At 35.4% G+C, this 15,132-nt stretch overlaps 1 protein-coding gene across 23 annotated transcripts in view; it reads left to right on the forward strand.

Moving 5' to 3' along the window:
- Nucleotides 1–15,132, forward strand: part of Huwe1 (HECT, UBA and WWE domain containing E3 ubiquitin protein ligase 1) — a 138,755-nt gene that overhangs the window by 80,663 nt on the left and 42,960 nt on the right. For all 23 annotated transcript variants that reach the window (XM_029533992.1, XM_029534005.1, XM_029534009.1 and 20 more), the window contains 14 exons: nt 955–1,146; nt 2,650–2,866; nt 3,223–3,345; nt 4,676–4,913; nt 5,312–5,542; nt 7,704–7,826; nt 8,232–8,327; nt 8,894–9,163; nt 10,538–10,690; nt 12,027–12,154; nt 12,348–12,429; nt 13,068–13,244; nt 13,384–13,543; nt 14,107–14,465. In XM_029533992.1, the coding sequence (XP_029389852.1) occupies nt 955–1,146; nt 2,650–2,866; nt 3,223–3,345; nt 4,676–4,913; nt 5,312–5,542; nt 7,704–7,826; nt 8,232–8,327; nt 8,894–9,163; nt 10,538–10,690; nt 12,027–12,154; nt 12,348–12,429; nt 13,068–13,244; nt 13,384–13,543; nt 14,107–14,465 (2,549 nt within the window). The remainder of the gene's footprint in view (nt 1–954; nt 1,147–2,649; nt 2,867–3,222; nt 3,346–4,675; nt 4,914–5,311; nt 5,543–7,703; nt 7,827–8,231; nt 8,328–8,893; nt 9,164–10,537; nt 10,691–12,026; nt 12,155–12,347; nt 12,430–13,067; nt 13,245–13,383; nt 13,544–14,106; nt 14,466–15,132) is intronic.

Raw genomic sequence — 15,132 nt, forward strand, 5'->3', positions numbered from 1 at the left:
AAGGAATGGTAATATTTTAAGTTCATTTATGACTTCTCAATTTTTAGCATAAATTCTCTGTAACCTGTTGGGAAAACAATTTTTCTCATCATTCTGAATAATAATATTGATCATACTGGATTAAGTGATTTAATGGAAAACTTTCACCTATTTTTACTTTGGATACTCAAAGTTAAATGTATGGCTTACATTCTGTTTCTTTTAGACAGTAGTGCTTTGGAATTGTCTTCTGTTTTGTTTTGTTTTGTTTTTTTTCATTGCATTGCCAGTTCCATTAATAATATAATCAGAAATCACATAAAATTCTCTGATGTTGGTGTAGCAAATGTGAAAGTGATAAAAAAAAATTTCCAGAGATTTTAAAAGGCCCAAGGACATAAAAGTGAAAAATAATGATGACAATTCTATGTATAAAGCTGTCAGATATTCTTTAAAATGAATTACTGAGAAGGAAACCTAAGCAACCAAAATTAAAATGAATATATCTTAAAATATAAGAGCTTACAGCAGCTATTTGTTAGGAGTGGTGGGAAAGCCTGAAAATAATTACAATGATTAAATGCTGGGAAATAAAATTGTCCAGCAGTATTCTATAATGTTCAATTTCAGTTTAAAAAAACTGTAAGATTCTACCAGGACTTCTTCAATGATAGCTTCAAATATGATACCGATGTTACGATCCTTCATATGCTTTCATTTGGAGATGCTATCAAGTATTTACTTGTTAGAGCTCCAAACATAAAAGCATATTGGTGTCATTGTTGTTGTTGTGCTTTGGATGTGGAAGGTTGGTTTGGTTTGAGCTCCCTAAGAACTAACTGAAATTTAAATAGGGATAAGCACTTTTTTGAGACCCTTCAAATAGGGATAACTATTTTTTGAGGCCCTTCAAAAATGGATACAGGTAGGTGCTGGCTCTGCATTATCTTATTATTCCCCCCTTTACTTCCACAGATGGAGAGCAGGATGGAACTGCTGGAAGCATGGATGCTTCTGCCCAGGGTTTATTAGAAGGAATTGAACTAGATGGTGACACATTGGCACCCATGGAGACAGATGAACCTTCTTCTTCAGATTCTAAGGGCAAATCTAAAATCACACCTGCCATGGCTGCAAGAATTAAACAAATCAAGCCTTTGCTGTCAGGTCAGTGACTCTTCATTTTTCAAACTCCCTCTTTGAGCTTCAGAGCTCTAGTAGTCCTCAAACAAGTTAAAAAACCATATTTGAAATAAGACAATGTTGTAGAAATGTGACTCTCGCATGTACTTTGTTAAATCCCTATTGTGTCTCTTGCTCTATATTGGTTGCTAAAGATATAAAAGGAGATAATTTCTTCCTGATCTTTATCTACTCTCCCTTTTAAATTTTACTTGTTTGTACTGCAATTATTGCAAATGGCATTTCCTATCATTCTGCTGAAATGTCTCATGGTGCTGAGTCTACCAGATACTTTTTTTTTTAATGACGTGTAAGAGTTGACCTACTTTCTACCTCTAGAAATAACTTATGATTTCTATATGACCAGGCACTCACTATTGTCACCAGTCTCGTTTTGCTTTGATTATCCAGTAACATAGTTTCTTGTGTTTTATTAAAGATACTTTGGCAGCTTCAAGGAGCCTGCATTAGCAGGATACAAAACTGTATTACAGATGTGAAATGATTGTGTTTGCCCTCTTTTGCCCCTTTATATAATACTATATATAAGGACCTATTTTGTATATTTATCAATATTTAACACTTAAGATATAAGAAGAAAGTGAAAATCTAACTCCCAAAAGCAGAGAATGACCTTCAAATCCTAAAGATTTTATCTTTGTGTTTGTTTTGCTGTGGATTTTACTAATTATCCCTGAATTGAAGTAAAGTTAGATGATGTTTGTGTTACTCACTTATTATATTAATTGAATGGTGTCATCTTAGAACATTCTGAGGTTTCTGTGGTAGATCGGAACTATGTTTTGTCTGTTTCTTTGCTGATCAGGCATTTTGTTTTCTTACCTTTGATATATTTTTGAGCTGCTTTGCTATCTGTTCATATGTAATACTGAGAAACAGTGCTTGGTGGTTACATTTTCGTTTTGACTTAAATTCATTTAAGTTTTTAGATTCTGAGTATGCCAGAATTTCCACCTAGGCAGTAGTAGCCTGTTCCATAATTAATATTATGCAATATAAATTTATGTAGGCTAGGAGATGAATAACTTCTTTCTATATAGATGCCTAATCTTACTAAGTTTTGAGTGTGATCTTTAAGACATGAATAAATAGGTTCTATTGTTTATTAGTTTGCATAATTTGTATTTTTTTATTTATAACCTGTATTGTGTGTGTGTGTGTGTGTGTGTGTGTGTGTAAATTTACGTAGAAAGAAAAAAGTTTAAGTGAGATGACTAAAGTGACTACAGTGTAAATGAGAGTTCAGGTCTTCAACACCCAGATGGAAAATCAAGTGTGACAACATGTTTCCTGTAATCCCAGAGCTCATTTAAAGGTACAAGGAGAAAACAGACTTCTTAATTATGTCCTCTGACCTACAGACTTACTATAAAACTGATAATGATAATAAAAATTATTTTTAAAACAGGTTTGATAATGTAAATTTTGTGAATATTTCATAGAATTATACTACCTTCTGGGTTTCAGCTTCTTCCAGATTAGGCCGAGCACTTGCTGAGCTCTTTGGACTCCTTGTTAAGCTTTGTGTGGGTTCTCCTGTTCGCCAAAGGAGGAGCCATCATGCTGCCAGTACCACCACTGCACCAACACCTGCTGCTAGATCAACAGCTTCAGCCCTCACTAAGCTACTCACAAAAGGCTTATCATGGCAGCCCCCACCATATACACCTACTCCCCGCTTCAGGTGAGTTCCTATTTTAGGTACAGGGAATAGAAAGTGGCAATAAAAATTATGTATGTTTCTTCCTATTCTACTGAGGAAAAGTTTGGAAGTCTCTTGCTTTCTCTTTATATATATTCCATACAAAGTATTTTTATTGTACTTAGTATAGAACATGGAAATTTCTAAAGGGTTTATTGTTAAACAGCATTCAAGTAACCATTTAATTCTTAATTTGGTGGCATATATCACAGGAGTGCCAAACTAATATTTGACCTAAATACTTTGCTAACCTTTCCTTTTGATTTCTTTCACTTAAGTTCCTGTTGCTTTTGTGTGTGTCTTTAAAATGTTTGTCTTTTCTTTGTTTTATTTTTTAGGCTGACATTCTTCATCTGTTCAGTTGGATTCACCTCCCCAATGCTCTTTGATGAGAGAAAGTATCCTTACCACCTTATGCTGCAGAAATTTCTCTGCTCTGGTGGTCACAATGCTCTTTTTGAGTAAGGATCATTTGTTTCATAAAATCATTTCTTTCAATTCCTATGTGGCTTAACCTGCTCACAGCTTTCTAAGTCACTTATCCTTTGATGCTAGGATATATAATGAGAGCTGTTAGTTGTATCATTTTGTGTTTTATGAATAAGCCATACTTCCCTCTGAAGTAAGAGTCTCTGCATTTCAGCTAGAGAGGTGGTTGAGTAGGGAAGAGGACACTGCAGCTATTTCAGGGGACCCAAGTTCTATTCCCAATACCTATTTGGCATCTTACAACCGCCTGTAACTCTCATTCTAAGGTATATGATTCCCTCTTCCTTGGCAATAAGCACACACATGTCAAAAAACACTCATAAAAAAAAGAGTATGTGCATGAGTGTATATAGAATCTCTGCTTTTATATTTGGCTTTCAATTCCTACTAGACATTTTTTTAAAAAATAAATCTTTTGTTTCTTTTGAATACAGTAACTAAACTTAGTTTTTGTCTGTTTCACTTTGCTTGGCCAAAACATTTGGGATGAACTTAAGCAGTTTGAGTGGATGTTTTTAAGTCTTTAAAACATGTAAATGACATGCTAAAAGTAATATGAACTTCTCATGAGCCTAACTCAATACATCAAGTCCTTATCCTTCGTCAAGGAAGGTTTCTTCTGCAGTAAGAAAGATGATTTCAGAAAACCACATCCACTCAAAATGCTGAATTGTGTAGCCTAGTCATATTGGATACATATACAAACTAACCCTGTACCTAAAGCTCAGGGAAGTTTGTAGAACAAGGGTTAGGAAAATTATAAGAGCCAGAGGATCAGGGAGTTTTGGTAGTTTTTCTAGTAACACCAGAAGCTGTGCCCATAAAGTTTCCCCAGCGTTTCAGCCTATACATGAACTGAACAGAGAAAACAACAATAGACATTCCAAAGTGTGGGGAGAGGGCTACAAGGACTCAAACCTATACAAAGGTCTATACAGGCAATCAAGGAATGCTGAGAGTATGAGTCTTCCCTAGGGAAGATCATAAATGGTCAGCCCTGAAAAAATATGCATACAATTAACATTATACAGATTGAACATGTTATATTTATCAATATATGAGTTTACATGTATATGCATTCATAACAACGAAGAAAGGGGCCATGAATTTGAAAGAGTAAGTAGTAGTATATGGGTGTTATTGGAGTGAGGAGGGGGGAAGGAGGAAGTGATAAAATTATAACCCCCAAAACAAAAATGTATACCAAGAGGACAAATGATAGGGTACAAGTGTATTAGTGATCTTTCAATGTAAAATACTAGTTAATACTCTATTCACATGTTTTGTCTTATTTGAATTTAGAACTTTCAACTGGGCTCTATCCATGGGAGGAAAAGTTCCCGTTTCTGAGGGATTGGAACATTCAGATTTACCTGATGGCACAGGAGAATTCCTAGATGCCTGGCTTATGCTTGTAGAAAAGATGGTAAATCCCACCACGGTGCTTGAATCTCCACATTCGTTGCCTGCCAAATTGCCTGGAGGAGTCCAGAGCTTTCCACAATTTAGTGCCCTTCGCTTTCTTGTAGTAACTCAAAAAGTGAGTATTCTACATTTTAAAACCAAAGGGGGAAAAACTCTTCATGCTAGGTCTTTGTCACTATACTTTGTCCATATTAAAATGTGATTTTTAAAAAAACAAATGGATTTGGTTTTCAGATTAGTTTTTTTTTACAAAAGGAATAAACCTTCATTTTTCCAGTTATAAACATGAAGTATTTGCTTCTGATTGGTTCTTCTTGTTGACTTAAATGTTCCCACCCCACCATACCCACCATCTCAGTGCCAATCTAACTCGTTGTTGTTGTTGTTGTTGTTGTTGTTGTTGTTGTTGTTACTGACTCATTGTGGAAGGGGCATGTCTACGAGTCTTTATTTTCCTTTTGAGCATTTGAATTGATGGGGAAAGTCATCATATACTTTTCAAATGACTTACAGGCAGCCTTTACTTGTATCAAGAACCTGTGGAACCGGAAACCCCTTAAAGTATATGGGGGACGAATGGCTGAGTCTATGCTGGCCATTTTGTGCCACATTCTCCGAGGGGAACCTGTGATTCGAGAAAGACTGAGCAAAGAGAAGGAAGGATCTCGAGGAGAAGAAGAAGCAGGCCAGGAAGAAGGTGGCTCACGCAGAGAACCTCAAGTCAACCAGCAACAGCTACAACAGGTAGAGTGCTAGCCTCAAATTCTTAGCGTTCGCCTTATATATAGATTCTAATGCTCATAGATTTTTATTTTTAACCTCGTCTCACTGTAGGCAAGACTGACTTTAAATTCTAAGAGTTATTTGCCACTTGATTGTAAATTTTCTAAGCTTTCACACCACCAATTTCCTTGGTTCTTAGTTTCTCAAAGCATTTTTTTTTCCTAGTGAGGAAAGGTAAAAGGTGTGGTCCCAGCTCTATGTGCAGAAAACACATTTATATTTTCATAAACATATTAATTACATTGTTTTTAGGAACCTGCAAAGAATTTTTTTTTGGTAGTACTGTCAACTACTTTCTGGTTAAATGATAATACAAACTAGTATAGCTAAATATATTCTCCAGTAAAAGATTTTTGAGAAACTATTCACTAAACCTGTATGACATTACAATAGTAACATTTTGAAAGACCAAAAGGGTGGGGGAGTTTAAAAGAACATTTTAACATTGTTTTTCTCACTTTTTTTTTACTCTTTGAGAATTTTACACATGTATTTTAATCATAGCCATCCTTGCAACCTCCGTCCCAAGTTTCCCCAACCCATTTCCCTCCCACCTTCGTGTTCTATTTTTCATATTTTTTAAATAACCCACTGAGTCCCGTTAATGCTGACCATATATATGTATGTTAGGTATATGGCCATCCACTGGAACATAGAAAGCTTAACGGTTGCCAGACCCTGAATTACTCTCTCTTCCCCAGCAGCCACAAACTCTCAATAGCTCCTCAGCTAGAGGTGGGGCTTTGTGAACCCCTCACCATCCTTAGTTGAATGTTCATTGGCTTCATCATGTTTCAGGTAACTACAACTCTTGTGAGTTCATGAGTGCAAGGGCCATGCATGTCCAGAAAGCAGCATTTGAGAAGCATTCCATTTCATTTCCCATCTTAAGATCTTTCTGACCCCTTTTCCACCTTACTCCCCAAGCCTTAAAAGGCAGCTTAAGTACATGACTTTCTCAGCCATGGGCTTTTGACCAGGTATACAATACCAGGCATGAATTCCCTCCTGTGGACCAATCCTCAAATTCAATGAGGAAGCAGTTAGTTACCTCCATAATAATCATGCCACCATTGCATGGGGTCTGTATTGTAGCATGCCTGGATTCACAGCCGGGTAAGTCTGTTAATTACTTTTCTCCCCAAGTGACCTGCAGTTTCTGGCACTGGGAAAACTAGCCAGCATCAAAACATAATCTAGCTCCATTATAATTTGATTTCTCTGTGTCCTGTAACCAAAGTGTGTTACATCTTCAGTGATGGGGGGGGTCTGAACAACCTAGCTTATCATTGGCAACCAAAAACAAAGGTAATATCCTGTGCTGTTTAAAGGGACACTGAGGCTCCTTGAATAATTCTCTTAGTTTCCATGCCCGGCACTAAGATTTTTATTTAATATGATCCGTGTCTTCTGGGAGCAGTGTTTTCTACTCATGCTAGGTACTTCCTCAAATTTTTAAGTATGAAGTTTCTTTTATTCAAATCTGTCTTCTCTCTATATATATATATGCATTGCTATGTCTTATAAAATTAAGTTCATGTTTAGGAAGTTTTGAGATTTTATACTAATATAATAGTATATATAATTGTATTCTTATTCACGACATTATTCTATTTTAGTTGGATGCTATGGTATAGGTTTTTTTTATGCAAACTCTTGTAGGTATATTCACAATCACTGTGTGATAATTGAAATCCGTAATCAGTTTTATAGTTAGATTTTCGGTTACAAATTTCTAATTCAGAAAATAGGTGTCAATTTATACTTCTGTGTGTCTCAAGTTATAGTAACCATCTACCCTGGCCTCCATTTTGAAATGATGAAGTTGAGACATATATTGGTTCTTTACATCAATAAGCAACTTTAATGTTTGGATATTATATAAACTACCAAAGGGAAAGGAACATTGATGATAAATTACTGTTCTGACTTATAAGTACTGTTCACATAAACAAGTTGTTACTTGATTTTTTTTCTTTTCTTTTTTTTGTTGTTGTTGGTTTGTTTTTTGTTTGTTTTTTTTTATTTCTCTGTTAATGTGGCTCTGGGCTCTTGGTTTTTTGTTTGTTTGGTTTGTTTGTTTGTTTTTGTTGGTTTGTTTTTTTTTTTTTTTTTACTATAGCTCATGGACATGGGTTTCACAAGAGAACATGCCATGGAAGCACTGTTGAATACCAGTACGATGGAACAAGCAACAGAGTACCTTTTAACCCACCCTCCTCCGATCATAGGAGGAGTTGTTCGGGTAAGTTGACACAGAAAAATCTTAACATTTTACTATATTACTTTGGCTGCTGCGCCTTTTTATCCACGTCCTTTGCCTATGCTTTATGTACTAATTCTGAAAGCTTCAGAATATACTGCTAGAATTCCCTGGCTGTACTGCACTTTTTTTTTTAATGCTTTGTTTGCAGAATTCTTTCTCAACTTAATTTTCATTGTAAATTTCCCCATTGTCCCTGTAGTGGTTGGTACCCACATAAGCCTCACTTTGGTTTAATTAGAGCAATATTCCAGTCTCGTTCCCTTTCCTTATGAGGGTTTATTATTATTATTATTATTATTATTATTATTATTATTATTATTATTATTTAGGTTTCCTTATTTGGGGATTTTTATATTTATTGGATTCTCTGTTGTTACTTTGTAGGATCTTAGCATGTCAGAAGAGGACCAGATGATGAGAGCAATTGCTATGTCTCTGGGACAGGATATTCCAATGGATCAAAGGGCAGAGTCACCTGAGGTAACTAAAGTCTAGCATTCAAAAGTGTCTTGTCCCATTAATCTTTGTATTTCTGTGAATACTCTTTTTTGTATTCTGTAATCACTATACAATTGTAGGAAAAGTTGGGTGGGTGAATACTTGTTCATCTCAACGTTTTGATCTACTCTTAAGCTAAATTTTACCAACCAAAATGAAGCTGTAGATGATTCAAATGAAGCATTAGTTTTGTTGTCAATAAAACCCAAAATGGAGCTAGTAGTAACCAGTAGTCCAAACTTAGCTGTATAGTGTTACTTAAATTCACCACACTGGAAGGAAACATTGGATAGGGTCTAAAATGAGTTTTCTTGTAAATAGTACATACAACATTGTAAATTTCAACTGACAATGATTTTGGATGCTCTCAGTCTGTTTTTCCTATATTACATTAGCCTCTTTAGCTATTGTGTTACATGCATTACCATGCCCCTTTGAAATATTCAACTTTTTACCAATGTAGATGATACTCAAACACTGGGTCAGTTACTTAATTTTTTATTATTTACCTCTGGCATGTATTATTCCACTTCCTTTTCTACCTCCAGGAAGTTGCTTGCCGGAAGGAGGAAGAAGAACGTAAAGCTCGAGAAAAACAAGAAGAGGAAGAAGCTAAATGTCTAGAGAAGTTTCAAGATGCTGACCCCTTGGAACAAGATGAGCTCCACACTTTCACAGATACAATGTTACCAGGCTGCTTCCATCTTCTTGATGAGTTGCCTGATACAGTGTACCGTGTTTGTGATCTCATCATGACAGCTATCAAACGTAATGGAGCTGACTATCGTGATATGATTCTAAAGCAAGTTGTCAACCAGGTAAGTTCTCAAAATACTGGATTTGGGAGTAAAGTTGTTTTACTCTTATCTATCAAAATTTCATTTCTGAAAAGCCTTGCATTCTACACAATATGTTTATATTCTGGATTTGAATTCTTTTGCTTGCAATCTAACTCTACTTGGTTGTCTTTCTCAATTTATTTATTTCACAAAAAAATAGTCTTCAAAAGGTAAAAACAGTTATGTAGAATAAAAGTCTTACGTTTGAGCTAAATTACATTTCATATTAAGAAAATACTCGTTTTCCCTCTTTTGTATGCCTTTCTGATAGCTATTCAACCCAGTTTTGTTACTATTTTTAGTGTTTGTTTCCTCTCTGATCTAATTATGGGGTTGGGATAAGAAACAAAGTATCCCCAATCTCCACATCCAGAAATATCCCTGTAGCATTTATTTGTATCTCTTTATAAATTTGTATCATTATATGTATTTAAGTCTTTAAGATTTTGCTTTATAAAATCTTTTCTTGAGTATCATTTAAAAGAAGAAATCTGTTTGGAGACAATGGAAACATAGGGATTGTTTGTTAGCTTTTTTTTTTTTTAAACAAATGGAACCGATGTGGTAGGTGTATCACGGGAAAATGTGTGAGGGGTTACTTACAGGAGCAGAAAGAATTGAATGACAGTTATATCAATAAAGCTTCTAGAACACAGTGCACTACACTAGGCTCAAAATTGTCTTTTCTAAGTCAAGTGTTTCTGTTTCTTCTGAGCAGCTGGCCAAAAGCATAAATTTTTAATAAAGAGAAAGATAAATCATTAGGAAAACTAAATACACAATCTTTTACTGGAATGTATGGTTACATAAATTAGTTTGTGAAAGGTTAAATTTTAATAGAGATCAGTGGTATCCCTATACTAATTTTAAGGAATTGAATAATTTAAAAATTAAAACTTTGCTTCTATTCTAACATTTTAGTAGTTAGTTGAAATAAAGGCTGGCAGAACCATTTGGAAGTTTACTGTGTATACCAGGAAAAGTTTTTTTTTTTTTTTTTTTTTTTTTTAGAATTCAGGCTTTCTGTAATACAATTTAAGAGCTGGTTAGAGCTGGTTTAGCAAAGTGTAAAAGACAATTACCTGCCAGGCCTGGTTCACTGCCAAGAACCCACATGGTACACAAAAAAGTAAAATTTAAAAAGGTGCTTAGAATGATTGTTAATGATTATGTTTTCTTTTGAAACATTCACTCTCTACTATAAATAGGTTGTTATTTCTACTTTTCTGCAAATATGCTGAGGTTGGATGGAATATGTTTAAAGTTTTTTAATATTTTCACTGACTGGGTTACTCTGTATGTTTATGACTTGGCCTTTTTTTGTTGTGTTTTGTTTTGTTTTTGCCTTTTTAGGTGTGGGAAGCTGCTGATGTATTGATCAAAGCTGCTCTTCCTCTAACAACGAGTGACACAAAAACAGTTTCAGAGTGGATCAGTCAGATGGCTACCCTGCCACAGGCCTCCAATTTGGCTACTAGAATCTTGCTTTTAACACTACTTTTTGAGGTAACAGATCTTTTGCCCCGTGTAATCCACTTATTGAAGAATTACCCAGCACTTAGCAATACATTGAATTGGAGGGAAGTACAAAATATGGTCCTTGTATTTCATGTGAATCCACACTTTTCCAGTAGACTAAAAATATGTATAATGAGGTTAGGGGTAGAAGGGGAAAGTTTTATATATCACTTCTGAATATGATACAAGAAGAACTTTTAGAACAAGTGTTGAGTCGAAAGATGATGGTCAGTTTCTGTCATTGTAGTTGAGTATGTACATGTGTAAAAGCCATACATACCAGTCAGATATCATTCTAGAAGGGGATTTGTTTGTATAGCCTTGCCTGTCAAGGAATTAGCCCTGTAGACCAGTCTGGCATTGAACTCAAATCCTGGTATTAAAGATATGTATCACCACTGCCCAACTCATGAGTTAAAATTTTATGCTTTGAGATTAGATACTAATGAGAAAGTAAAGAACTGCATCTTTATGATCCTCCATAACATTGTAATATAAAAAAAGTAAGTTATAGGATCTCATTTAAAAAGAACCACATATTTTTCCTTTCTAGTCTTTTTCATTTAGTCTTTTTTCTAAATAACCATCTATTATTACTTATAATGATTTTCTGTTAAAGAGCAAAACACTTTAGTAGTACTGCTGTTAAGAATCATTATCGGGCTAGTGAGATGGCTCAGTGGGTAAGAGCACCCAAGTGCTCTTCCGAAGGTCCAGAGTTCAAATCCCAGCAACCAGATGGTGGCTCATAACTATCCATAACAAGATCTGATGCCCTCTTCTGGAGTGTCTGAAGACAGCTACAGTATACTTACATATAATAAATCTTTTTTAAAAAAGAATCATTATTATCTTAGTTTTCTTGGAATATTTTAATGCTTCCTTATAATTCAAAAACAATTGAAATGTTGTTAAGGCTGCATAGTCACTACTGAGTAGTAGTGGTGATGGGAGGCAAAGGTAGGCAGATCTCTTGAGTTTAAGGACAGCCCAGTCTACAGATCTAATTCTAGGACAGCCAGGGCTATATAGAGAAACCCTGGCTTATAAAACCAAACAAAAAGAGTGTGTAGCCTAGGTGACTATTAAGAAACCATTTCTACATTAAACACACATTATTGTGCCTGATGCTATGTTTAATCATTACAATGACCCCGGAAGTAGATATAACTGCTCTTAACTCATGAGGAAACCAAAATGTAGAAAACTCTGAAGTAACTAATCTGAGGCCACATAGCTCATCTCATAGGTAATGAGAAATAGAATTTGCATTTAATTAGTTGTGTAATGTTAACCTTTGTTTGATTGTGTCTTTTTTAATCAGGAGTTGAAGCTACCTTGTGCCTGGGTGGTTGAATCAAGTGGCATTCTTAATGTCCTAATCAAGCTCTTAGAAGTGGTTCAACCCTGCCTACAGGCTGCCAAAGAGCAAAAGGAAGTCCAGACCCCAAAGTGAGTGGCTCTTTATCCTGGTTTCACTTCTGTTTCTTTGAGACTTGGCCCTTGAGTTTAGGGCCTGAATCACTTTTCTGATGCATATGTGAATTAAATCTTGAGTTCTTTATTTAGTCAACTATAAGATACCTGACATTTTCCTATTTTGTGTTGTTTTCTGCCTTACACTAAATAAATAATTTCTTTTTAGGTGGATCACCCCAGTGTTGCTCCTTATTGATTTTTATGAAAAGACAGCCATCTCATCAAAGAGAAGAGCCCAAATGACTAAGGTATGTTAAGCATTATTACATGGCCGTTTCATTTCTTGAGGCAATAATAGACAGAAGAAAATAAAGATCAGACGTGAAAACTGTAAAATCATCCCACGAAAATACAACTCTTGAGGGCTTTCATTAGTTAAGTTTTCTTTTAAATGAACAGTTCAAGTTGTTGTTATTGTTATTGTTAGCAGGGGCAGCAGCATTGCCATTATTATTTTTGGAACTATTTGGTAAAGGCCTCAAGATCTTACTCTGGGAATCAGTATGCTCTTTGGCTACTTGAAGAAAACTGTAGTCTCTCTAGAAATATTTTCCTGAAACAAAGATTGTAGTATTCCATAATATCTCATTAAGTTCTTAGCAACATTTGTTCCTTATATCTATCATGATCATAAATAATTCTTTTGTCAATGATAATTTAAAGCAAAAGGAATAATAGGTTGTCCAGATAGGAAATTGCCAGGGGCTTTTGGCTTGGAAAAAGACCAAGAAATAAAAGAAAAGCCTCTTGAAAATATATTAAATGCCCAGTACATTTTTTTTCCTGCATTAGTTTTAAGCAGCTGTCTACTGGTAGCTGCTGATTATTTTGACAATAAAACTTGTAGGAAATATGAAGATACTTTATGCATTTGCATTTTATTTAGTACCTACAGTCCAACAGCAACAACTGGCGCTGGTTTGATGACCGCTCTGGGCGTTGGTGTAGTTACAGTGCTAGCAACAATAGCACCATTGATTCTGCCTGGAAATCTGGAGAAACAAGTGTAAGATTCACTGCAGGCCGACGAAGATACACTGTCCAGTTCACTACAATGGTGCAGGTACATGATCAACTTATAGTGTAAACTTTATTGAAAAGAGGGTATACATTTTACTTTATTTTTTCTGGTTTCAGTCCTGTCAGGTTAAGGAGTAGGATGTCTACTTCTTAATCCAGCTTTGTTTTGTCTGAATTCTTAGGTTAATGAAGAAACAGGAAACAGACGCCCTGTGATGCTGACTCTCCTCAGGGTACCCCGACTGAGTAAGAACTCAAAAAGCAGCAATGGACAGGAACTAGAGAAGACACTGGAAGAAAGCAAGGAGACCGATATCAAGCATAAAGAAAATAAAGGCAATGGTATGTGCCTTCATTTTGGATTAGTTTTTCCTTCCAAGTGGTTGCTCTTGCTGTATATAGCCCGTTCTAGTCTCATTCCAAATCCTTCTACCTCAATCACCCAAGTAGATGGAATTACAGGTCTGTACTTTTTGTACTCTGCATTAATTTTTAATCCTTTTTGTTGTTGTTGTTGTTGTTGTTTTAACTGTGAAGGAATGGGTTGTTTAATTGTATTCAGTACCTTTGGAGCCCAGAAGATTGTATGAAGTCCCCTTTAAGCTGGACTTACAGTCATGAGCTGCCCCACAGTAGAGCTGGGAACTGAACTCAGTCATCTTCCATATGTGACCTTATTCACACAGCCATATCTCCAGCCCCCTCGTTATGAGTATATTAACATGTTTTAAGGTAGTATGGCTTAATATCTGGAACTCAAAGAGATAGATGGTCTTTTCCTAAGACCTTTATATCTGGTCTTAGAATTAGGTGTGTTTTTCAACTCAAGGATGGCTGATTATTTTGGAAGGAGAGATAGAGGATGAAATGTCAAATTGTAAACACTTTTTTTTTCCAATTTGTAGATATCCCCTTAGCTCTAGAGAGCACAAACACTGAAAAAGAGGCAAGCCTGGAAGAAACAAAAATTGGGGAGATCTTAATTCAGGGCCTCACAGAAGATATGGTGACTGTTCTAATCCGTTCCTGTGTGAGCATGTTGGGAGTCCCTGTGGACCCAGACACTTTGCATGCCACCCTTCGTCTCTGTTTGAGGCTCACCCGAGACCACAAATACGCCATGATGTTTGCAGAACTGAAGAGTACACGAATGATCTTGAATTTGACCCAGAGCTCAGGTTTCAATGGGTTTACCCCCTTAGTCACCCTTCTCTTAAGGCACATCATTGAGGATCCTTGTACTCTTCGTCATACTATGGAAAAGGTCAGTAGTTTTGGAGTTTCATGCCTGTCTGAATATTTGGTGTTTTTTTCTTTAATGTTCCTGCTGTGTTGTGCACTGATAGGCCTTTAAGAAATAACCATTGTAAAAACTAGAAAATAGGTTCTTATGTTTTAGAAGTAAATGAATATATCAGTGGAAGAAATGAAAAAAATTATAACAAGTATTTACATTAGGTATAATTAAGAGATAAATATCTTAATCAGCAAATCTTTTACCTCCTAAATACTTTTGCTAAATTCTTATTCTTATTAAATCTTTTTCTGTAATCATATGAATATTAGTAGGTTTCACCCTCTTTCTTCCCTATCTTGGAGCATTAGATTTTTTTATTCTTCATTCAAGATGGTTTTGCATCACGTGTCCAAAATCAGGAGACTTAGAGCCATTTAAGGTCCATGGGGAAAGAAATACATTTGGGCTTTAAAAAACCCAAATGTTTAAAATGCTAAGATTATGTACAGAATTGAATGAAGGGAATCTTTGAAAGACTTAAGTATTAAATTGAAGCAGACAATAACAGGAACAAAAGAAGATAAGTGGCAAAAGACATGATTGGTAAGGCTACATCATTGTAAGACAGTTTCATAGTGCAGAGTAAGAGAACCTTCTAGAAATTATTTTTTTGCAACTTTCTGAAAATTTGTGG

Source organism: Mus pahari, chromosome X (genome assembly GCF_900095145.1).
Source record: "Mus pahari chromosome X, PAHARI_EIJ_v1.1, whole genome shotgun sequence".
NCBI lineage: Eukaryota > Metazoa > Chordata > Mammalia > Rodentia > Muridae > Mus > Mus pahari.